The sequence below is a fragment of the Furipterus horrens genome, unplaced genomic scaffold (assembly GCF_987537825.1).
Source record: "Furipterus horrens unplaced genomic scaffold, mFurHor1.1.pri manual_scaffold_10, whole genome shotgun sequence".
Taxonomy (NCBI): Eukaryota; Metazoa; Chordata; class Mammalia; order Chiroptera; family Furipteridae; genus Furipterus; species Furipterus horrens.
This window is the reverse complement of record NW_028327180.1, coordinates 36,348,467-36,372,334: the sequence shown is the minus strand read 5'-3', so window position 1 is coordinate 36,372,334 and position 23,868 is coordinate 36,348,467. Positions and strand designations below refer to the sequence as shown.

The window sequence follows — 23,868 nt, the reverse complement described above, 5'->3', positions numbered from 1 at the left end:
ATAAATGCACTTGACCCCTGACCATCCACTCGAATGCTGGGCCAGCACAAGAAGATGTTGTAATAAAGGGAGGGCCTGTGGGGTTGGATCAGGCTGGGCTGGCATGGGATGGGCTGGAGGCTGGGATGTCTGCAATGTCTGTCCTTGGTGCCTTGGCTCCAGCCTGTATAAGGGCCTTGTACTCAGCCCAGGCCTGGGTCTGACTTGATCCCCAGGGAAATTCTGACTCCCTCAGTTAACACCAAAGTGGATGTTTGTGTAGCTTAGGCTCCCAACCTCTCCTGTGCACTCTTCCCACAGATTGAAGGGACCCAGAAACTGCTCAACAAGGACCTGGCAGAGCTCATCAATAAGATGCGACTGGCCCAGCAAAACGCCGTGACCTCCCTGAGCGAGGAGTGCAAGCGGCAGATGCTCACAGCCTCCCACACCCTGGCTGTGGATGCCAAGAACCTGCTTGATGCTGTGGACCAGGCCAAGGTTCTGGCCAACCTGGCTCGCCCACCTGCAGAGTGACAGAGGGTGGGCGCTGCCTGTCTGCGTCTTCCAACCCCCGTCTGTCGTGTACCTTCCTTGTCCCCGGCCCCCGCCTTGCCTTTGGTCATGTGGGTCTTCTCAGGGGGGAAGGCCAAGGGGAGTCCTTCCCTTGCCATTTTGCACGACCCCTCCCCCCACCCCGACCCCCCGATGGTGCTGCTCACGTTGCAGCTGGGCAGAGGGGACTCAGGGCTGTAGAATCCAGGGGATGACAAAGAGGGCTCAGAGGGAGCACAGCTGCCATTGGCCACTCCCTCCTCATACCTGCCTGGGCTGTTGGGGGACATGCTGATGACCCTAGTGGCTATGGTGGCTTCATGCATGGGCATAGTGGCCATTGGGGAACCAAGATATTCCTTCTTGCTCTCTTGCCCACGGACACAGCGGGGCCAGAGAAGGACTTTCTTTTGCAGGGTGGACAGTTGCTGAGATGAGGGAAGGGCCTGGCTTTCTTGTACAGTGTATATTGGGATTTATTTAATGTGAGTTTGGTATGGACTGACAGCCATGTGCCCCCTGGAAAGGGAACCTGGGACACAGTCTGGCAACCAGTTATTGGGAGACTGGGCACAGGACGCTGTTGTCAGCACGCCAAGTGTCGAGGAGAAGGGAGTTGCGGCCAAACAAGAGCTGGATCACAATCTGCTTCCTTCCTCACTCCCACTTCTTTCCTTATTTCGCCCCCTCCTTCTTTCTTCCTCTTTTCTTACTCCTCTCCTTTTCTTTCCCCTCCTTCTCATCAGTTCTCCCATCCTTCTCTCTCGTGTTTGTGCAGAACACTCTTTCCGTTCTTTCTGTTTGACTTGTGGATGAATTAAAACTGAACTATTTGCTTTGTGGTTTGATTGCTTTGTTTGTGTGGCCTGCTGTTAGTGGGGAAACATTGACCTCCAGCCACGACCCTGGAAGAAATAGATTGTTCTCAGTTGGGCATAGATCAAGGGCTGATTCTTGGGCTCAACCCAGGGGTGCCTGGTGATGCCTGGCAGTGCGGTCAGCTGTAAGACCCAGCTCCTGTGCTCTGCACCTGCCCGAAGGGACATTTCCCAGTGGGGACCTGGGGCAGCCCCCTACACAGCCACAGGAGGAATGCCGGTGGAATGGCACTCCCAGCTGGCGTCCAAACAACCAGGGCTCTGGGGGAGGTTCTGGTGGTCCTGGGGATGCTGGCAAGGGACCCCACAGTTAAATGAACAGTGACTTCAATTTTAATTGATCTCTTTACAAGCATGCAAGATGGATGGGAGATGGACTAACATGAGGGAACATCACTGCACTAGAAGATCCAGGCTGGGAGAGCCAGGAGGGAGGCAGGAGGCTGGGGACTGTGTGCATAGAAGCAGGGAGGGGTCAGAAACCAGAATGGGCCACTGAATTGGGGGTCTTGGGAGAGAACTGAGGAGCAGAGACTGGGGGTGGGGGGTTTGAGAGGAGAGAACCCCAAATACCGAAGGGTCTGGGGTCCACACACCAACCCAAGAACCCAGTGTCCACATCTTTCAGCTGCTGGGGCCCCACTCTGGGAAAGTGGGACTAGACGGAGCAAGGGTGAGGCATGGTTCCCCGGCTGGAACTCTTCTAGGCTCCCACCGCAACTGAAGACCATGGATTCCTGGATTGCAAGTTTGGCAAGAGAGCACAGGGCAGTTCCGAGCAGGTCAGACCATCGTGGGGCTGTGGGGAGGCCAGGCAGGCCAGGTAGGGAAGGGGGTGGTGCTGGGTCCTGCAATGTTGGCACATACACAGCAGTCTCGAGGTCCAAGGCAAACCATCACTCCTGAGTGCCCACCACCACTTGCCCTGTGGAGGGAGGAAGGGAGCAAGCTGGATCCAGAGTGGTTCAAGGTAACCTTGTGGTTTGTCCACAAGAGTTGAAGGGCAGATGGCAGCCCTGTAGCAGGGACTCTCAACGCTGCCAAACCTCTAGGGGTAGGTTGGTGCTGAGCCGGTTTGCAGCAGGGGGGATGGGGTGCTAACCTTCATCCCTCTGCCTGAGGGGCTGCCCTGCAGTTCCACCCCACCTGTAGCCTGCCTACCAACCCCTACCACCCGAAAGCCATTACCACTCTGCTGTTAGATTTGCGGTCTCAGACTCTGAACTTTTTCCTCCACCTGGTTCAAAGACACCCCAACATGCCTTCCCCACTGCTAGCCCTTGCTTGCCACACTGGAGCTCCAGCTCAGGCTCATTCCTGAATTCAGAACACTGCTCACGGTCCTTCCGCCCCTGTGGTGCTCTCTCCCTTCTTCCCCACGCACCCCTCCTCTGAGGTCTGTGTTGCGTTCCTCTTTGCCCTGCCTCACCGCTGCCCTCTGCTCCCCGTGCCCGACCCTCCTGTCACTTAGTGTCTGTAGAGCTCCTTCAGGAGTACCTCTTATGCTTCACACTGTCACCACCACATCATAACCTTCTGCAGAGGAAGTTCCTTCTTTTCCTGCTCCTCAGTATCCAAAACCAGGCTTTGTGCCTAGTAGATTCTCAGCATGAGTATAATGCAGCCAGGTGAATGGGGTCAGGAAGTCTTTGATGACTGGGCCAGGGTAGGGAGTCCAGGGAGAGGCACCTGCAGTCACATGTTGTTGACCCCAAAGGTGGATTCTAGAGGCGGCAGCAAAGATAGTCAGCAGCGCCACCTTTGGGCCAAAGCCGGGGATGTGAAATCAGATCATTCCAGCCAGGAATGGGGGAAGAAAGAGTCCTACAGTCCCCAGAGCGCAGACGATGATAAACAGCCAAAGGAATATCCTGTCAATGACCATAGCCACATACTTCCAGTCTTCTTTCACCTGCAGGTGGAGGCAGGCTCACAGTGACAGGGGCCCGACCTTGGGAAAGGGTCCCACCCATGCCCAGCCCCTGTGAAAATGGCACAGGGGCAAAGGGGCCCCAGTGAGGCCTTGAGAAGCTAAAGTGGGGGTGGGTGGGTGGCTAATGGAATTGTCTCAAGACTTAAACAATGCTTCCCTAGGTGATTCCCACCCTGTCCTACCCCTGACACAGCCCAGAGCCTTTTTCCGAGGTGCTCAAGTTCCAGGTAAGAGAGGCTGGAGGGACACAAGAAGGTTCTAGAACCACCTAGGGGCCTACAGTGATTTAAGTACACCACCCAGTACTTACAAAGTGTTGAAGACTTTGTGCCCCCACGTTGCCTGTCCACCGCCCATTCACCACCCACTCCAGGAGGTGGAAAGGGGGGTAGGTGAGGGTAGGTGCAGCCCAGGGAAGGTTGGGGGAGTCACGAGGGTACTTTGTGGAATTCAGGCTCACAGCCTTGGCGAGTGTGTCAGCACTCCTAGCTGTTCCCAGATTAGATAATGGTTAATGTTTCTTAGGTACTCAACAAGGCCACCCAGGAATAACCTTCCGGCCCCCACCCTCCCCTAGGTTGTTAGGAAGAATTCTGTGATCCTGGGCAGTGGCTGGCTCACCTAATAACGCTGGACACAGCAGGGGCCAAGAAGGGGAGCCCACCTGGCACAACCAAGCTTCCTCAGGGCTTGTGAATGAACAGTGAAGTTCGTGAAATACCCAGGATTCACAAACGAGGAGGAGGAGGGGAAGGTCATCAAGACAAAAGAGGAAGGCTCATCCTGATGGTCTCTCCTGATACTTCCTCGGCCTTCCCCTGCCCCTCCCCCAACCAACAGGGTAATGGGGAGAAATGGCGGTGAAGATGGCTGAGAAGCTCTGTCTTGCTGTCTCCCAGTTAGGCTTAGCTGGGGCATTCTCTCTCTCTTTTTTTTAATGTAATTTTTAAATTTTTTAAAACCTTCACCTGAGGACATGCTCATTGACTTTAGAGAAAGGAAAAGGTAGGGAGAGAGAGAGGGACAGAAACATCGATGTGAGCGAGAAATATCAATCAGTTGCCTCTTGTATGTGCCCTGGCCAGGGAGAGCAACTGCAGCCTAGGCATGTGCACTAACCAGGGATCAAAACCATGACCCTTTGGCTTATAGGACAATGCTCCAACCAACAGAGCCACACTGGCCAGGGCAGCTGGGGCATTATTGACTGCGGTCTGCCACCTGCCAGTTCATGTCTTAAGAGTTGCCAGCTGGACATTCTCCGTCACTACTTATCCCAAACTCCCGAAGGCCATGACTGAGGGAGATGGGTTCTCTCATGGAGACTGGGTTGGCCCAACCGAACACCCTCGGGGAAGGTGATTCCATGCTAGGCTGATAGAGTCCCCCAGGGGAGGAGCCCAGCCCCAACTCACCGAAGAGTCAGCATCCTCAGACCGCAGGTGATCAGCAATATAGTGCACACCTTCCAGTGCCTTCTGCATGCGAAGCGAGAGCCGGAACCCACCCTTCTGCAACTGGTCCTCCGCCTTGGAACCTGAGGCCCCTTGGTGCAGATCAGCATGGCTGTGGAGGACACCCATTGAGGGGGATGACACCCACTTCTCTTCTTCTTCCTCTTCTTCCTCTGCCCTCTCTTGCACATCCACGTTGGTCTCTAGCCAGTGATAGGAGGGGCTGAGCTTCAGAACTGGTGAGCCACGGATCTCCAAGGGCAGCAGAGGCCGTTTCATCAGGAGCCACCGCGGCACACAGCTGAGAAAGGCCACCCGCACCCAGTGGGGCATATTGTGGGTGCTGGGGGAGCGGTGGTGGACATTGAGGACAAAGACCGTGATGACGATGGACAGGGTGACGAAGATCATGGTGAAGAGCAGGTATTCTCCAATGAGTGGGATGACCAGGGAGGTGGAGGGTATGATCTCGGTGATGAGCAGGAGGAAGACAGTGAGCGAGAGGAGAACGGAAATGCACAGGGTGATCTTCTCCCCACAGTCAGAGGGCAGGTAGAAGACGAGCACCGTGAGGCAGGAGATGAGCAGGCAGGGGATGATGAGGTTGATGGTGTAGAAGAGGGGCAGGCGCCGGATGACGAAGTAGTAGGTGACATCAGGGTAGATCTCGGCACAGCAGTCATACTTCTTGCTGTTGTAGGTGCCTGTGGCATTGACAATGGCCCACTCGCCACTCTCCCAGTAGTCCTTCAGGTCCACCGTCTGCTCCATTGGCTCCAGGTCGAACTTGGTCTTGTCATACGTCCAGGAGCCGAACTTCATCTTGCAGTTCTGCTGGTCGAAGGGGAAGAAGGTGACGTCGATGCTGCAGGAGCTCTTGTAGATGGCCGGGGGCACCCAGTGCACGGTGCCCGTGGAGAAGACATGGGCCTTGGTCATGTGGTTCACCACAAACTCCCCATCTGCACTGGGGAGAGGAGAGGAGTTGGGGGTGCCAGCACACCCCACCTGCCCACACCAGGCAGCTCCAGACAACCGGCAGCGGGGGGCCTCAGTAACAAAGCCAAACCTTGCCAAGTGGTTGGGGTTCGTGCCCGTGTGTGAGGCTCTCCCAGCACTCTGACACTTATAGCTACTGGGGCTGTCTTTTCATGCACCATCTTTTTAATGAAAAAGGTAGGAATTTTGAAGAATACAAAAATATTCCAAGAATGTCAAAAACAGGCACTGTTAACATTCTGATGTTATATACCTGTCATGTCTATTTGATTACCCTATAGATCACATATATATCTGTGATCATGTAATATTTCAGAGTGATTATTTATAAGTGTATTTCCTGCCCTCAGCAAACGTTGAGTAAGGCCCTCAGCTGGGTGGCATGTCTTTTCACCTGGGATCTCTAGTGCTTTCTTCAGTGCCTCGTTGAGAAGAGACCCAACATCTTTGCTAGCAAAGGAGGATAATTCCTTGACACCACCTGTTTCCCATGCATTTCTGAGCCAGCCTCATCCACAAGGGCCCCCATGGGCGCTGTGGGGGTCACAGTGTGAGACTCACCTGCCCTTAAGGAGCCAGGGGGAAATGAAGTGCAGCCCCAAACACCTACCTCACAAGGGAGGCAGTTTGATAACAGCACTGGAGGGCTGACTGTCTTCATGAACCACAGAGGGAAACTCCCTTCTGGCTGCAGTGACCAGGGTCACCGTGAAAGTTGCCATTGGAGCCAGGCCTTGACCAATGGTAGGATTTGGCAGAGAGATGAGGTGGAGAGTGTACCAGCAAAGTGTCCCCCAGAACAAGGAACGGATGAGGGGAAGGGCAAAAGTCATAGGGTGTGCCTAGATTAGAGGGGCAGAGCCTGTCGCATCATGGAGCTACGCACCTAAGGGCCCACAGGGGATCCAGGGACACTGGATAGGGCTGACCAGTCAGGCAGGGCTTCCTGGGAGCCTGAGCCCCTGATTCTCCTTGGGAGGTGATGCAAAGTGTCCCACGCCTTAGTCTTTAAAAACTGTCCCTCCTTTTCTAATTTTCGAGGTCAATCCTAAAGGCAGGAGAACCAGAAGTATACGAGAAAGAGGCTTACTTCCCATGGAGTACTTCCAGGCTAGAAACTGGAAAACGGGAATCTTTTAAAGAAAAGGTTGGAATTGGAAACTTTGAAAGAGCTAACAGATTAGGGAAAAAGATTTTAAAAGGCATTTTTTGTGATCACACATAATCACCACTAGATGGCAACATGTGCCCTGTTTTGAGGAAGGAAAGTGAAATTTCTTTGATCTTCCTCTAAATCTGGAATGGAGTGTTTGGGTGGAGGAGACCCTTCTTTAAATGTAAGAATATGGTTTAGATGTTTGTCCTATCATAAGAATTGCCTGTTATATTCAAGTAACACTGGTTGAAACCTTATTGGTAATCCTAAAACTCCAGGCTGATGCTAAGGACTTTGCTTCTGATGTCTGCCGGATGTGCAGGAACCAGAAACTGGATGGATCTTGGGTACTGGCTCTGGGACATAGACATATGGGGTGAAGTGTCTGTGATTCTGGTGGCGGTGTTAGACCTTCCAGGCAACCCATGCTGACTATGTATACAGACATGGCTCCAATGATTCAAAAACTTTATAGTTCTAAAAGGAAAATACACATGAAGATCCTATGGAAAATACATTTAAACCATGCTTCTTATGAGTCAATTATCTATAATATTTTACAGAAAAAAAAAGAAATAGCTCCAATGACAGGGAACCATTGTCATTCTTCTCTGACCTAGCTGGAGGCACCAAAGCTCCAAAAAGTGGATCTTTTACTTTTGTTTTATTTTAAAAAATGGACTTTCCAAATTTGGGTCAAATGAATTGGGAAATGCTGGGCTGAATGGGTTTCTTGGCTGCATAACTTCTAACAACATTTAAATGCTGTTGTGTACTGACATCTTCCAAAGTACTGGAGGGTCAATGGCATGCAGTGTTATCCAGAATTATTTGACGACAGGATCATTTTTCATATCTATTCACACTTGAAGAATTCCTTAGAGCCCCACTTTAAAAAATATTTTAGATGAATGTGATGTCAAATATCTTTTAATTTTAAGTTCTTGACTTCTAAATAAAGAACTACCTGCTACCAAACACCATAAATGAAATTATAGATCTCTATTTCTTCTATCAAAAAAAAAAAGAAAAGAAAAGAAAAAAAGAACACCTTCCCCCCACTCCGCCCCTCTGGGATTTTCTTTAGACTTCCCTGCCTTTTATTGGCTTCTAGTCATTATGCTCAAAGACTGGTCTTTTTTGGTCTTGAATATAAGGCAACTATAAGTAATATGATTTTTATAAATACCCATACCAAGTGAGCTTGCTCCTTGCTCTATCAACACTGCCACCCTGCAAAACTCCAACCCTTAGGCATTGTTTGCACAGCCTGCACCAGCCACATTTTAAAAATAATAGTGCTGGCAAATCTGTGTCCCATTAGTACAGCACCAGGCACTGATACATAGTAGATGCTCAATAAATTTGGGTGTGTGCATAAGAGAACAAAATGAGAGAAATAAAGGAATCAAGGTCAGGGTAGGGTGGGTCGTAGCAGCAAAGCAGGACTTGAGAGGGGACAGCAAAGGTGAGACACAGGGGCGCACTTCCCAAGTTCAACCCACACACCCCTCCCAGGGTGCCTCCCAGGGGCCTGCCTAGGACCCCAGCAGCTCCCTACTTGTTGTAGAGGACAATGTCGGGGATCCAGATCATCTCTGAAGGGACTCGGAGGGATGTGATGTTGCCAAACTCAGCAGGGTTCCAGCGCAGCTTGTGGTCACTCCACTCCTGTGTGTGGGAGGGGAGTCAGGTCATCTGGTGCAACCCAGGGAAGGGGTCTCAGGGCAAACAGGGCAGTCTGGGGATGCCCCAGCATCCAGATTCAGGATCACCACAGAGCTCACCAGCCTCACGGTGGAGAAAGGGCTCTGAGTTGGGAATCAGGAGTCTGGCCTAACATGGCCAACCCTTTGGCTTTGCCCCAGCTCTAGAACTTAGAGTCCTGGGCACACTTAGTAGATGTCACCCTAGTCCTGCCTGTAGTCCTCATTCTGTCACTCACCAGCTGGACAGCTTCAGGGAGCCACCTCACTTGTTTGTAATAACATTTTTTTTTTATGCTTCACAATATACAAAGTTATTTGCACCCTCAATGGGAGAGCCAGGCAGGGAATGCCAGGCATGTACAAGTATTTCTTCATTTAACAGATAAGGAAACTGAGGACCAGAGAGGTAAAAACCTGTCAGAATAGACAGCTGAGAAAAGGGAGTCAACCAGTGACTTTCAAACTGTGCTTCAGAGCGCCCCCTAGGAGCCCCAGCCCAGCTTACACCAGCAGGTCCAAGTGAGTTTGTTTTCTCCCCAAACCAGGTTAGTATTACTCACTCTGAAGTTCCCTCTGTGACATTATCACAAATGGTGATTACATGTGAATGTGAGTATCTGTTCATTTAATGCCTCATTAAGTCTATGAAGCCAAGGACAACGTCTGCATTGCTAGCATCAGGCCCCTGGTATTTGCTCAATAAATGAGTATTTCAGCAATGTAAAAACTCCAAAGTTGTATGGTTCTATTTCCAGGAGGGTTTCCTGTGTCCCTTTTAGACCTAAAAGGAACAACTGCTCCCAACAGAGAATGACTGGTGTTGACACACAAGCTTTTCCTTTGCCCCATAGGGGCTTATAATAATTAAAATAACAACCACTGCCATTTATAAAGTCAGCTTTGCTGGGGTTCTTTAGATTACTTTCCTAACCTTTACAACAATCCAATGAGATAGGGTGAGGAAACTGAGGCAGAATACTGCTAGTAAGTGGCAACGCTGGGGCTTGAACCCCCACCTCCCCAACTCTAGGCCTGCCCTAAGTCCAGAGGCCATTTTACTTTTGCGCATTTGCTCTAAAACAGTGCAGTGTTGCACCCTGGAAAATGTCCCCATGCACAATGCCTTTTCCCCTCTAGGAATAGTCATGTGACAGTTACACAAATGCATCACCTGGATAGGGGTCCAAGAAGGAGGGGAAGCAGGCACGTAAGAGGTAAAGCATGGCCCTTGCTCTTGCCTTCCCCGGGGGAGGGTCCCTCACCTGCTTTAGCCAGACGTTGGTGGTCATCATTTGGTTCTTCTCGTCCTGGCCAGCAGGAAGCAGGAGAGAGGATAAGAGCAGTCAGAGTGACAGAACCAACCCCAAAAGACAGGGTGACATGGGATGGGCTGATTCAAGCCCCTTACTCACCAGAAGATCCTCTTATATGATACAGCAAACCAGCCCAGCCAACCCCTTCCTGACACTGTGCCCCTTACTCAGATTCTCTAGGGTCAGACAGGCCACTTGGGTCTCTGGGCTTGTGACCAATGGAATAAGCAAAACGTCTAGAAAACCCCTCTGCTGAATCAGTGTCCTCCTGGGAGTGTCTCCAGGGCTGGGAAGGAGGGAAGCTCTGACTGAGGTGGGTTGGGGGGCTGGAAGGAGAAGGGCTGTAGCTGGGGAAGGAGGGAGGACCCCAGGAAAGGGGCCCGCAATCTGGGGGCTGATCCCAAGGGCTCAGAGGGCAGTGGGCCAGGCATACCACATCGATGAGCTGGGCGATGGACAGTCCGAAGCGTACGATGACCACATCCCAGGTGTTTGGCACTGGCCGTGCCCAGCGGTTGTAGCCCCTAAAGAGGTGTTTGAAGAGGCGATCCTCGGCCTGGGCATGAGGGGCTCGCTGTGCCAACACTGGGGGACAGGAAGGAAGAGTGGGATCTCTGGGAGCCTGATGGTGGGTGCTCAACTCCCTCTCCCATCAAAGCCACTCAACCTCACTGAGCCTCAGTTTCCTCATCTGTAAAGCGGGGACGCTATCCAAACCCTATCTTATAATGCTGTTGAGGATTAAACCTAATAATATACATGACAACTTACCAAAGCAACCAGCACATGGTTGGAGCTCAAGAAGTGTCCGCTGCTCTGTGACTATTCGCTAAGAAGGCGTGGACATAAGTGTTGGGGAGGGTGCTCAGGCAGAGGAATGGGGAAGAGGTGAGACCTAGAAATGAGATTCAGCCTAGAACTGAGGAGCTAAAAAAAAAAAAAGGTGTCCCCAAATCGTCTGAGGGAACTGCTTCTGTCTGTTCTATGACTGTCTTCACCTCCTAGGGTCCTGGGGCTTGAGCAAGTGGAGACTACTGGCCTGAAATCCAGAAACGCAGAACAACAGCAATAGTTGCCATGTGCTGAGCACCTCCTGTATTCTGGTGCTAGTCACAACCTCTCATGTCATGTGATCCTCACAATAGACCTGGGAGGTTCACAGCATGGTTGGCATTTAAGGAAGGGGAACCCTGAAGCTAGGGGAGGTTCAAGGTGATGCTGCTGCCAATGTCACAGCTGTGAGTGCCCTGCCTGCGTCTCACTGTGGAATGAGCTACCTGAAGTACTCCGCAGCTTTGGCAGTTGCTGTGGGCCCAGTGAAGACGTTTTCCTCCACAGCATGTGCTCTTACAGGTGTGACGTGATGTCCTGGTGATGACATTCACTCACCTGCTGGAATCAGAAGGGGCCACCACAGGCCAAGCTTTGTCATGGACGGGAGGGCATGGGAGAGGCCCATGGCTTCAGAGGACAGGTCTGGCTGCCACCGAACATCAGAAGGAGGCCAGTCGAGGGCTTTGCTGCAGGTTGAACTTTGACTGCTTCCCTGGCAGGGCCTCAGGTTGCTGACATGGCAGAGCACCAGCTGGATTCCGCACAGCTCCCTCTCACCGCCACACCTGAGCAAGCCCAGGAGAGCATCTTAGGGCTTTGTATCCTTGATACAGATGTGCGTTTGCGCCTCACACTTCACACAGGTGGGAAAAATGAGCTACTCTGCCCAAAGATAAGCCCTGACCCAAATGGACAGAGGAGGGCACAAGACGATAGCAAAGTCCCCATTTTTCTGGCCTCAGTGTTGCTTTTGTAAAATGAGAATAAATGTACAGAAAAAGGTGGCCAAAAGAAGAATTTGGGTGCTATTATGATAGTCAAAAGGTGAAAGCACTCAAATGCCAATCAGCTGGTGAATGGATCAACAAAATATGGTACATCCATGCAGTGGAATACTATGCAGTCACAAAAAGGAACCAAACGCTGACACCTGCCACATCATGGATGAACCTTGTAAGCATTATACAAAGTGAAAGACACCACACACACAGAAACCTACATATTATATGACATGCGTATGTAAAATAACCAGAATAGATTAATCTATGGAGACAGACAGCAGATTAGTAGTGATTGCTGGGGCTAGGGGAGAGGGAGGAAAGGGAGTGGCTGCAAATGGCACAGGTTTCCTTTGGGGTGATGGAAATGTTCTGCAATTACATAGCGGTGGTGGTTGCACAACTCTGAATAAACTAAAAGTCACCAAGTTGTACATTTAAACAGGCGCACTTTATAGTATGTGAGTTATATCTCAAAAGACCTGTTACTAAAAAATAAATAAATGTCCCTGGAATTATAAGAAATACCCAACTCTTTAGAAAGCGGAGATGATAATATAAACCAGATCACAACTAGCTGATTCGAAAACTGATTCTCATTACGAGGAGGATTCTGATGTCAAAGATGTGAGTGAAGTGTTTAAATGTTTCTGAAACAGGGAGCATTGGGGAAAGCCATATTTTTAAGTTAGTGTATTATTTTATATAGTATGTGATTTAAAACACGTGTAACTAGAAAATATATTAAATATTACCCTAAAAAAGTTTACATATTCAAGTTAGTACTTAAAAAAAAACTTTATTGGGAGACTGGGATTGTCTTGTATTCAAGCACATACTGTATATATTAATGTGTTAGGCTCCCATCAGATCCTCAGGACATATGGGGGTGGGACCTAAAAAAAACTCAGAATTATCTTCTGGAGGGTGGGCTCATTTTAATATAGGCTTCCCCATTAGGTGAGTGTTCTAGGAACCCATCTGTATCAGTGTGCCACCTGGCGTTGTTGTGAGAGGCTGCGTTAGGCTTTGGTGAATTTTTTTGGAAGACTCTTTCATTGTGTTTGCCCATTTCATGACGGGTGACTTATGAGTGCACCTGTCCACGCTGCGCTGAGTGTTCTGCAGTTTTTGACCAAAATTGGCATGACCCCTCACATGCCCCACCCTCCCTATTCACCCGATCTTGCCCTAGGAAAAAATTTTTTTGTTTCCCCACATGAAAAAGTCCTCGAAGGGAAATGTTTTGCTGATGTGGAAGAGGTGAAACAAAAAAACGGCAGAAGCACTAAAAGGCATCAAAGTCGACAAGTTTTAAAACTGTTTTGAGTAGTGGAAAAAAGGTCTCAGTAGGTGTATTGAATCAGATGGAGAGTACTTTGAAGCTGACTGAAATATACACATGTAAGAAAAAATATACATTCTTTAAATAAATAAATTCCATTTTTTGGGGTCCCCCCTCATAATGCTGACTCTCAATACAGATGATGGGCACTGGGGTTTCCTTTTGGATGATGAGAATGTTCTAGAACTAGATAGGGGTGATAACTTGTACAAATGCCACTAATGGTGTATATATTTTTTAACCTCACCTGAGGGTTGTTTATTGATTTTTTTTTAGAGAGAGAGGAAGGGCAAGAGAGAGAGCGAGAGAGAGAAACATCAATGTGAAAAACATTGATCTGTTGTCTCCTTTATGTGCCCTGACTGGGGATCAATCTGCAGTCCAGGTGTGTGCTCTGACCTGGGATGGAACTCACCACCTTTCTGTTGTATGGGACGATGTTCCAATCAACTGAGCCACCAGCCAGGGTGGTAAATTTTGTTATGTATATTTTACCACAATTTGAAAAGAAAAAAGGAGCTTTCACCCAAGAGCCCCTGTCAGATGTTGTCTTACTTTGGAGCCTACCTGAGGAGTTCCGTGTTGGGATCCCATTTCCTGGTCTCATATTTGCCTCAGCCATTATCAGAACTGAGGTTTGCTGTGGACAGGTGGTGAAAAGGAAAAGGTATCCCATCCCAAAGCCAGACTCACCTCGATCCAAGGTTCTAGGAGGTTCTTCGATGTGCAAATTCACTCACTCTTCTTTCCAACCAATGTCAGGGCCACATATCTCAAGGCTATGATTTATTTCACCTTTCAACCAAGTGCACTAAATAAAAGAATGATTTTCCCCTCATCAGTGAGAATAAAGGGGAAAAAAAAAATAGAAATCCAGGCATGCTAAGATTACATCATATAAAGATCCAAAGAGAAAAATCTGGGACCCTCTGGAAGAATGTGTAAATGAGATTCAATCGACTCTAGATGACATATCCCTGCAAGATGCCTCAAATTTGCATCCCTTGTAATTAATTAGCCCACTGTAATAATTTCATTAATTTGTCACTGGAAACCAAAGGAGAGATTGTTTCAGGTAATTGACACTTATCAGAGTAATCTTCTATGGCTCCTTAGAAAGATATGAAAAGAGAAAGAGCCCTAAACCTCTTGATCCAGGAAGTGGCTGGATTGTAGGCTTGGGGGAGAGGTGGCAGTGGGGTGAAGTCCCTGTTTGTAAAGTGGGTCTGCATGAATGGAGTGCACAGAGAAACCACACAAAAATATTGCACATGTAAAGGGCTCAGACATCAGCATCCCTAGTGCGCTGTGTCGCTGCTGATGTACAAGGGTGCCCAGGCTACTCCCCACTTGCACTCCAACTCATTGCAGCCTCTCTTGCCCACCTCTTGGATCCTGCTCCCATTGAAGTCAAGGTTATTTGGGTTGCTTCTTTGTCCAACTCCCTACTGCAGCTGGTTTTCAACTTCTCACCCACACGCCATGTTCTATTCTTTTTACAAGCACCAGCTTCTCCAGAAAGCCTGCTCAGATCCCATCTGACCACTCTGTGCCATCAGCACCCCCACCGCCCCCAGCATGGGAATCCCAGCTCTCCCACAACCATCAACCCCCAGAAGAAAGCCCCTTGATGAAAGGAAATGATACTGTTTCTTCTTCCGAATAATTTCACTGAAGGGAAGAGAGAGCATATTGGTAGCTTTTATATCTGCTCTGTCCAATACATCGATCAGTCGCAGAAGCTTAACGTCTCAAGGTTGCATGGATCTTAAAGGTCATAGGGATCACCACCCCAGCTGATCTAGGAATCCTCTCGACAAATTCCAACCTCAGAAAAACTCCAGCCATAAAGACTTGCTGCCTCCCAAGTCAGTGAATACCCTTGATGTCTGTTAGTCGTTATTAAAGGAGATAGAATTTTACTGAATAAATCAATAAATGACAAAAGAAGGAAGAGTAGTGATAATGACATCGAAGTACGTTCAATATAGTAAAGTGATCACTCCTGAAACTATAGCTGCCTTTACCAGTGGGAGGGGTTGACTGTCATTGTGCTCTGAACAGCCCTGGCAGGGACAACCAGAAAGCTAAAATTTTCCTAGGAGCAGGCAACTTCAGCCTGCTGACATACCCTCTCCTAAGTCCCCAGATGATGTTAATCTGCTGGTATTCCTTTGACCTCACCCCCACAATGTCCTCACCCCCACATGTCCCCTCACTCACAATGTCCCCAACACAAGTCTGGGGAGCACCTTTCTTACCTGTGACCACAGAGGAAGATAGGCCATTCAAAGAATGCAGAGAGGCAGCCTAGCTAGTAGATCCTGGTTCGCTGACAAAAGTCCCCCCAAAACAGAGAGACGGGTGCAGAGCAGACCTGGGTGATTTCATTTCATTGTCAAAAGATGCTAAGGAAGGACACACCTTGGCAGATGAGGAAGACCTGATTCTGAGAGGTCGGTTGGCTTCCTGGGGAGGGCCAGACAAGTTCTGAAGACAGGTCGGTTTGCCTGGGGCTCCCAGCTCTGGTGACAGAGAAGCTTCACGCAGGTGCTACTGAGAAGGATGTCAGAGAGGTTTCTGCAGGTAAAAGGCAAACCAGTCCACAGGAGTGGCCGCTGGCTTGGCACACACACAGGCCACCCCCCTCTCTCTCTCACTCCCTCTCTCTCTCTCTCTCTCTCACATACACACACACACACACACACGCACACGCACACCACTCTGGAAGGGAGGAGGAGGAGCCTGGGACTATTCAGCCTGTGTCCAGTGGGGACAGACAACAGATCTGCTTTCCAGTTACTAGGATGCTTTGCTCTTTGCTCTGAAGGACCCCATGTTCCTGGATCATCGTCTGGGCCCCTGACCCACCAGCAGGTGGGAATCTCCTGTGTTCTAGGTCTGTCTGTCAACAGAACAGTATAGTTTATAGTAAAAGAGGACAGAGGACAGGGTCACCGGACAGCCAGCCTACAGTTCTCTCCTTGCCCTTCTCCCCTGGAGAAGCCCCCATCTCTCCCCAGCCAGCCTCCTGTGGGAACACCAGGCCACTCCTGCTATCACCTGGTTGGGCTGCAGCTTGCCTGCCACCTCTCAGTCTCCTTCCCAGTGACCTTGCCTTCCATTTCCCAGAGATGCAAGGTCATCCTCCTCCATACGATAAGCAGACCCCTCTCCACCTTCCTTAGTATCAAACAAGCAGTCCTGTTCCTTCTTCCATGCATGGTAAAGTTAGCGCCTGTGATCTTGATAGTGTCCCATCTACTTAACGTCCCCAGGCTTTCTCACTTCTTCATCCCCCTCTCCGCTTGTCTCTTCCCCTCAACCCATAAATAAGTTCATCCTTTGTCCTGAAGACACTGTGGCTTCCACCTCCCCCTTAAGCTACTTGCTATTTCATCCCTTATTTTGTCAAAAGCAAGGGGCAGCCCTGGGCATGACTGTCAGGGATGGGGTTCGGGCTCTGCTCCTTAAAAGCAGTGTCATTTGGAACAGGTCTCTCAAGCTTTTTGTGCCTAGGTTTTCTCACACGTAAAAGGAGGATGTAAATAATGGTTCCTACTTCATAGGCTTGTTACGAGGACTAGATGAGTTAGTATAAATAAAAGGCTTAGAATAGTGGAACAGTACTATATATATACATTTACACCTGTGTATATGATTGCTAATATTTAAAATACAAAAAAATCATAAAATACCCATATTCCCACTACCCATAATTAACAACTGTTAATATTTCACCATATTTTCTTTCATTTAATATATATGTATGTGTATATACATGTATATACATAGCTCTTTCTGTGTGTGTTTATTTAAAATTATGCAAGTATTAGGTGCATACATTCTCCAAAGAGAAAGACAGGAAGACAAAGGAAGGAAGGAAGGAAGGGAGGAAGAGAAACTAGGAAAGAAAGAGAATAATCATAGATTGTATCAATCAGCATTCTTGGTTACAAGCAAATAAAAACCTATTGATTAACTTTCAAGCAGCACATGATTTTACTCAGGGACAACAGGTAGTTCACAGAAGCACTTAGAAAGCTGGAGAATCCACATGGGGCACAAGTGAGAACAGGGAAACATCAGCCATACTGGAGCCCAAATCACAAGCCATCGCGTGCATGGTGGCCCCTGCTGCTGCAGAGCTGGGTGCAGCGCCTTGCACTGTCATTGGTGCTGCCAGAATTGCTGTGTCTGGACACCAGCCATTCCTGCTGCTGCCACTACTGCCACAATTAATTCTCCTCTGTCCCTGCTTCTTTCTGTCACTAGCTCCCAATACAAAGGTCAGGACAGACGCATCTGATTAATCATGTGCCCACGAACTAGACAAAATGAAGGCTGAGAAAGCAAGATCTGGTGTTTGAGCTTCTATGAGGAAAGTGGGCTGCACCACCTTCAAGGTTGGGACATTCCTAAGATATTTTTAAAAAGTTTAAATGCTGGGAAGCTCCCCCAAATCTAACTCTGGTTTCGTAACATTAAGGCACACCCAACTTTCCATAATTACACTTTGAAAAAATTGCTTACATATCACTGTTCTAAAATCTGTATCCAGGGTTCCAAAAATGGCAGCCGAGTAGTTGGAAGCTGAGTCCACTTGCTCCTGCACCAGTCGAGGTTTTCAACTGATCTTCTGACAATCAACCTGAACAATCAACAGAATCCTAACAGATATGAAGTTCTGAAGCCAAGGAGTATGAAAGATGCTTTGTACCATTTAGTAAGGGGATTTTATAAGTGGCTCCTGTTGCAGCTGGGAGACCAGACAGAAATCATAGCTTTGGAGCTCCCTCCTCCCTCAGACAGAGCAAGGGACCTTAGTTCCACACAGGGGCCCCCAACCCTAATCGGGGGGTAACCTGGGAGGATCCACTGAGTCTGTGAGACCCAGACTACACACACACACAGTGAGCATCGCTCCCACAGCTGAAGTGCCAACCCAGAGAGCTCCAGACAGGGGCTCAGACTGCTAAAGGGACCAGGTTGTTGCACCTGGGTATATCAGAGGCACCTGCAGGCTGCAGCCAGCTGTGACTGTGAGAGACATCTCGATCCTTGGGGAGGTTGTATGTGTGGAGATTCAGACACGGACTCAGGACTGCGCTATGGGTATAGCATAGAGACTTTTTTTAAAGGAACTGAAACGTGGCAGGCAAGGACCCCACGCGCAGCTGCCCTGCCTGGGAGACCACATTGAAGTCACAGCAGTGGTGCTCCCTCCCGCTTGAATTGCAGGGCTGTAAGGACGCTTACAGCAATAGAGAGAGAAGGGGAGGCTGTTGGGTGTCTGTTGGTGTGATGTGGTCAGGTTCTATCACACCTGTGAAAATCAGGTCGCAATTCAGCATTAAGTGTTTCTGTGGTTTGGGTGTCAGGTGGAGTTCACTATATGAGTTCAGACTAAGAGAGGAGCCTAGTGGAATGGGAAAATTGTTTTTTGACCCATTCTGAACTTTTCTCAGCCACACCGAGCCATGCTGGATCTCCAGATTCTTTCCCACTGAATCCAGCTAGGCAGGGAGATTAGAAATTTGCACAGTGAGGGGTGTTTCTGGGCCCTGCCCAGCTTGGCTTGTAAGCTAGCTGGGGGCTGTGCAGATCAGAGAGTTCTGGACTGTGTCTCCTGCAAAAGCTGTGGGCTGGGAATTAGATGGGCAAGAACTGAGCACCTGGGATACTTGTCAGGAAGGCAAACCTCGCCCACAGAATACAGTCCTCTGGGAAGGTAGAGTTGTACCCATTACCCTCCGGCAGGGTTGCAGAACAGTTCTGTCGGGTCCAGGATTCCCCCAATAGGTGCATTTCCACAGGGGAAAGAAAAAGAAACTTCAAATGCAGACTCCCAAAGTGTGAGAATTTTGGAGGCTATCACCTGGGAGCAGGACAGAGAGCTTAGCCTTCGACTGAGACTGAGGAAGAAAGTTCAGTTCCCACCTGTGGTCTGGTCTTGCCCCACCCCCAATGGGAGGCTCTTTCAATCTACCCCCTGAAGTCCAGAGCTGCTGAGCTCACTCTTGCAAAACAGAAAGTTGAATGTGCCCATCCTGAACCAACAGTGAGCCCTGCTGAGGAAGCAAGAGCCCAAATCTCTGGCAAAGACAGACGGGGTTGGCTCTAAGTAGAGGCTACTGTCCCCTCACTGCATGCCCTATAGACTACAATTTCAGCAAAGTGGAAACCTGCTAGCTCTATATCAACAGACCTGGTCTCAGCTTATAGACCCTCGTCAAAAGGCTATGGAGAGAAACCAGGCAACCACAAGGAAGGGTAGAGAAGGCTGAAAGAGGGAGGCCAACCCCAGGGAGCCTTGGCTCTTACAGAGAGCTTCCATTAGCCCCAAGCAAGAAAGAGCTGACCCTTTTACACTGGAAATAATCTGGGACAGATAAGATGTATGGCACAGGGTTGGGGGGGAACACACCCACCATTTCCTCTGAATTCTGAATAGCTCCTCCCAAGGGAGATCCAGGGGTCTTATCCTCCCAGTTGCACCAGAAGCCCTCTCAGAAACAGATGGGTCAGTGGCTAGGCTGAGACTAACGGCAGGACTACAGATAGAGGCAGGTGGAGGTGGTAACTGCAGTACCTTCGGTCATTAGCTGACCCACGCCTAGGCCTTGTGCTGATAAAAAGCCAGTAGTACAGATCAGTGAGAACCGTCCTGGTGAAGCCAAGCCTGAAAAAGACAGCCACAGACTGTGTATCCCTGGTAGCTTCAAACAGGCTGCCTAGGGCTGGACAGGGACAGAAACTGACACTGGCTTACACCAGATTCATACATCACCAGAGCTGTATCAAGAAGGGGAGCGCAGAAGGCAAAACTGAACTCTGCTAAGATAAATCCCCCTTTTTTCTTTCACTTTACTTACTTAAAAAATAATTTATTTATTTGTTTGTTTGTTTATTTTTAGAGAGAGGGGAAAGGAGAAAGAGGGAGAGAAACATCACTGTGTGGTTACCTCTCACTCACACCCTCAACTGGGGACCTGACGTGCAACTTAGTCATGTGCCCTGACTGGGAATCAAACCAGTGACACGTGGTTTGCAGGCTGACACTCAATCCACTGAGTCACACCAGCCAGGTTGCCTAGCTTTTTAACATTTTTCTTTTTCTTATATTTTGTTCCTATATATCACTATTCTTATTTCAAATCTCATATTTTACTCTTCCATTTTTTTACTCCATTGTGTCTTCTTTGCCTCTTTTCTTATTTTTCATATTAAATTTTATTTTTTCCTTTCTTTGACCTTTTGTGATGATTCCTTGTTTCTGTTCCTTACCCTTATTATTTCTCCTCCCTCTACCTTCTCACAACCAGTTTATTTTCCTTTAGTCATCTCACATTCTTCTTTCTTTCTTAAAATGTTCTTATTCTCTTTCCACCTTTATTAATCTTTGCTCATTTGTCATTGATATTGCTATTGTGGTTGGGGGTATTTTTGCTTGTGTGAGTTTTGTTTTGTTCTGTCAGCACCTGTATAAAAGTATACAAGATGTGGTGGGGGTTGAGACTCTCAGTCAGCTACAGAGGAGAACCCACCAACGAATGCGCCAACAACAATCAAAACCCAATACAACAGGAGAGCCCATATAAACAGCATAAAGGGCATCCCTAGAGCATCCAGCTCAGGAGATCAAGGGGACTGCACCACTGACTCCCACAGGTCTTCTCCAGCATAAAAGGCCACCCATGAAGACAGGGGATCAAAGCAGATCAGTCTAATACTTAGAAAGAAAGAAGAAGAAGAAAAAAAAAAGGAGTCGCTAAAATGGGGAGTCAAAGAAAAAGGCCCAATTGGAAGGAAAAGAGGAATCCCCTGAAAAAGAGCTAAATAAAATTGAGGCAAGCAGTTTATCAGACCTAGAGTTCAAAGTAATGCTTACAAGGATGCTCAAAGAATTTAGTGGTAACTACATCAGCATGAAAAAGGACATAGAAACTATGAATAAGAACCAGGTGGAAATGAAGAATACAGTATCTGAAATGAAGAGTACATTAGAAGGAATTAAAAGCAGGCTTGATGAAACAGAGAGGATCAAATCAGTGAGTTGAAAGACAAAGTAGGAAAAACACCCAGTATGAGCAACAAAATGAAAAAAGACTTAGAAATGATGAATATAGTTTAAGGAAGCTTTGGAACAATGTTAAATGTAACAATATTTGCATCATAGGGATACTAGAAAAAGAAGAAAGGGAGCAAGGGATAGAAAACCTGTTTGAAAAAGTAATGACAGAAAAATTCCCTAACTTGGTGATGGAAAAAGTCGTGCAAGTTCAGGAAACACAGAGAGTCCCAATCAAGATGAACACAAAGAGAACCACTCCAAGACACATCACAATTAAAAGGGAAAAGTTTAAAGATAAAGAGAGAATCTTAAAGGCAACAAGGGAGAAACAGCTAGTAACATACAAGAAAGCTCTGATAAGGCTATCAGCTGATCTCAACAGAAACACTAAAAGCCAGAAATATTCCAAGTAATGAAAAGCAAGAACCTACAACAAAGACTACTCTATCCAGAAAGGTTCTCATTTAAAATGGGAGGTGAAATAAAGAGCTTCCCACATTTAAAAAAAGGCTAAAGGAGTACATCTCCACCAAACTAGCATTGTAAGAGATGCTAAAGTGACTGCTTTAAGAAGAAGAAGAAATAGAGAAGGGAATACAGGTACAAAAGAAAAATGGCAATGAATAAGTAGCTATCAATAATCATCTTAAATGTAAATGAATTGAATGCTCTAATCAAAAAACAAAGGGTAGCTGAGTGGATAAGATAACATGACCCACATATATGCTGTCTACAAAAGACTCATCTCAGAACAAAAGAGTTACACAGGATGAAAGTAAAGGGATGGAAAAAAATATTCCATATAGGAATCCAAGATGGCGGAGGAGTAAGTGGAAGCTACACTAACCACCTCCCAGGACCAATCTGAATTTACAACTTAATTTTGAAGAAATCATCTGAAATAACCAACTGAACACTAGCTGGAGAGAAGTCTTATAACCACGGAGAGACAGAAGAGGCCACTTCATCACAACGTGGCCAGTAGGGAGTGCGGAGATGTGAAAGGGCTGGTTGGGCTCCCACGGGTGGCAGCTGAAGGGACTGAGAAACAGCTCAGCAGCTGGGGGTTTCCCCTGAGAAGGGCAGGGTCTAAACCCCCAGTTGCGCTTCCCAGCCTACAGCAACAGAGTGGAAAGTAAAATAGTATCCAGCTGTGAAAAGTGAAAAGCCACAGGGTTTCTTGCTAGATGGAGAGAAACAGCTGGAGAAAAAGAGCTCTTAAGCAGATCACATACAAAAATATTTTGGCCCCCACTTATCCTGGGATCAAGCAGAGGGAAGGCAGAGAGGACTAGAGACACTTGGGGAGAATTTGGTGCGGTGGCTTTGAGGGGAGAACTGGGGGAGCAGCTGAACAGGTCCCAGTGCTGACTCATTCACAGTACTGCAGGCAGACCATTCCCCTCCGAGTGGCATCAGCCTGAGGGGAAGCAAAAGCCCTGCCTACAGGAATTAAGCTGCCACACCCTCGGTCCTTAAGCCTGATAGCTAATCATAGATTGAATAGATTAACAACTAAAGGAGACAGACAAAGGCAGTAGATCCCTGGAAGTCTCCAACAGGAGACTGGTATAGGATCTGATGCCACCAGGGGCAGATCCAGGAAGTGCAGATCAATCTAAGAAGCATCAACAAACAAGAACAGTCACAGAAATAGGGAGACAGAGAAACAACCCCCCATCGAAAGGAAAGGTAGAACTCCCAGAAAGAGTGCTAAATGAAATAGAGGACAGCGAACTACCAGATATGGAATTCAAAACATGGATTATGGGGAAGATCAATGAGCTCAGCGAGCTCAAAGAAAACTACAAAGAACTCCAGGGAAACTACAAGGAACTCCAGGGAAACTACAAGGAACTTACTGAGAATTACACCAGCATGAAAAAGGACATAGAAGCTATCAATAAGAGCCAGGAGGAAATGAAGAATACAATTTCTGAATTGAAGAATACAGTAGAAGGAATTAAAAGCAGGCTAGAGGAAGCAAAAAATCGGATCAGCGAGCTGGAGGACAACGTAGACAAAAACTCCCAGACAGTGCAAAAAAATGAAAAAAGACTGAACCAGAATGAAGAGGTTTTAAGACAGCTGCAGGACAACATAAAATGTAATAATATCCATATCATAGGAATTCCAGAAGGAGAAGGAGAAGAGCAAGGGATAGAAAACCTCTTTGAAAAACTAATGACAAAAAACTTCCCTAACATGATGAGAGAAAGAGTCATGCAAGTCCAGGAAGCAGAGAGGGTCCCAAAGAAGATGAACCCCAACAGGCCCACTTCAAGACACATCGTAATTAAAATGGCGACATTCAAAGACAAAGAGAGAATCCTAAAAGCAACAAGAGAGAAACAATTAATAATATACAAGGGAGCTCCAATAAGGCTATCATCAGATTTCTCAACAGAAACACTACAAGCCAGAAGGGAATGGCAAAAAATATTCCAAGCAATGAAAAACAAAGGCCTACAACCAAGAATACTCTACCCAGCGAGGCTCTCATTCAAAATGGAAGGTGAAATAAGGAGTTTCCCAGACAAAAGAAGGCTAAAAGTATACATCTCCACCAAACCAGCATTGCAAGAGGTACTAAAGGGTCTGCTTTAAGAAGGTGAAGAAACAGAGAGAGACAGAGAGGAAC

The 23,868-nt window shown here is 47.9% G+C and overlaps 2 protein-coding genes across 2 annotated transcripts in view; one reads left to right on the top strand and one right to left on the bottom strand.

Annotated features, from left to right (window-relative positions):
- The window catches only part of PTK2B (protein tyrosine kinase 2 beta), a 117,427-nt gene extending 116,045 nt beyond the window's left edge, over positions 1–1,382 (top strand). Inside the window, exon 31 of the mRNA XM_090289056.1 lies at positions 301–1,382. Within this exon, the coding sequence (XP_090145182.1) occupies positions 301–516 (216 nt within the window). The 3' untranslated portion in view covers positions 517–1,382. The remainder of the gene's footprint in view (positions 1–300) is intronic.
- A 1,816-nt stretch (positions 1,383–3,198) lies between these two features.
- Positions 3,199–11,435, bottom strand: CHRNA2 (cholinergic receptor nicotinic alpha 2 subunit). The gene is made up of 6 exons (XM_090288429.1): positions 11,366–11,435; positions 10,410–10,561; positions 9,926–9,970; positions 8,516–8,625; positions 4,761–5,766; positions 3,199–3,324 (listed from the first exon to the last, which is right to left on the bottom strand). The coding sequence occupies exons 1-6, from the start codon at positions 11,433–11,435 to the stop codon at positions 3,199–3,201; spliced, it is 1,509 nt and encodes a 502-aa protein (XP_090144555.1).
- Positions 11,436–23,868: the final 12,433 nt, after the last annotated feature.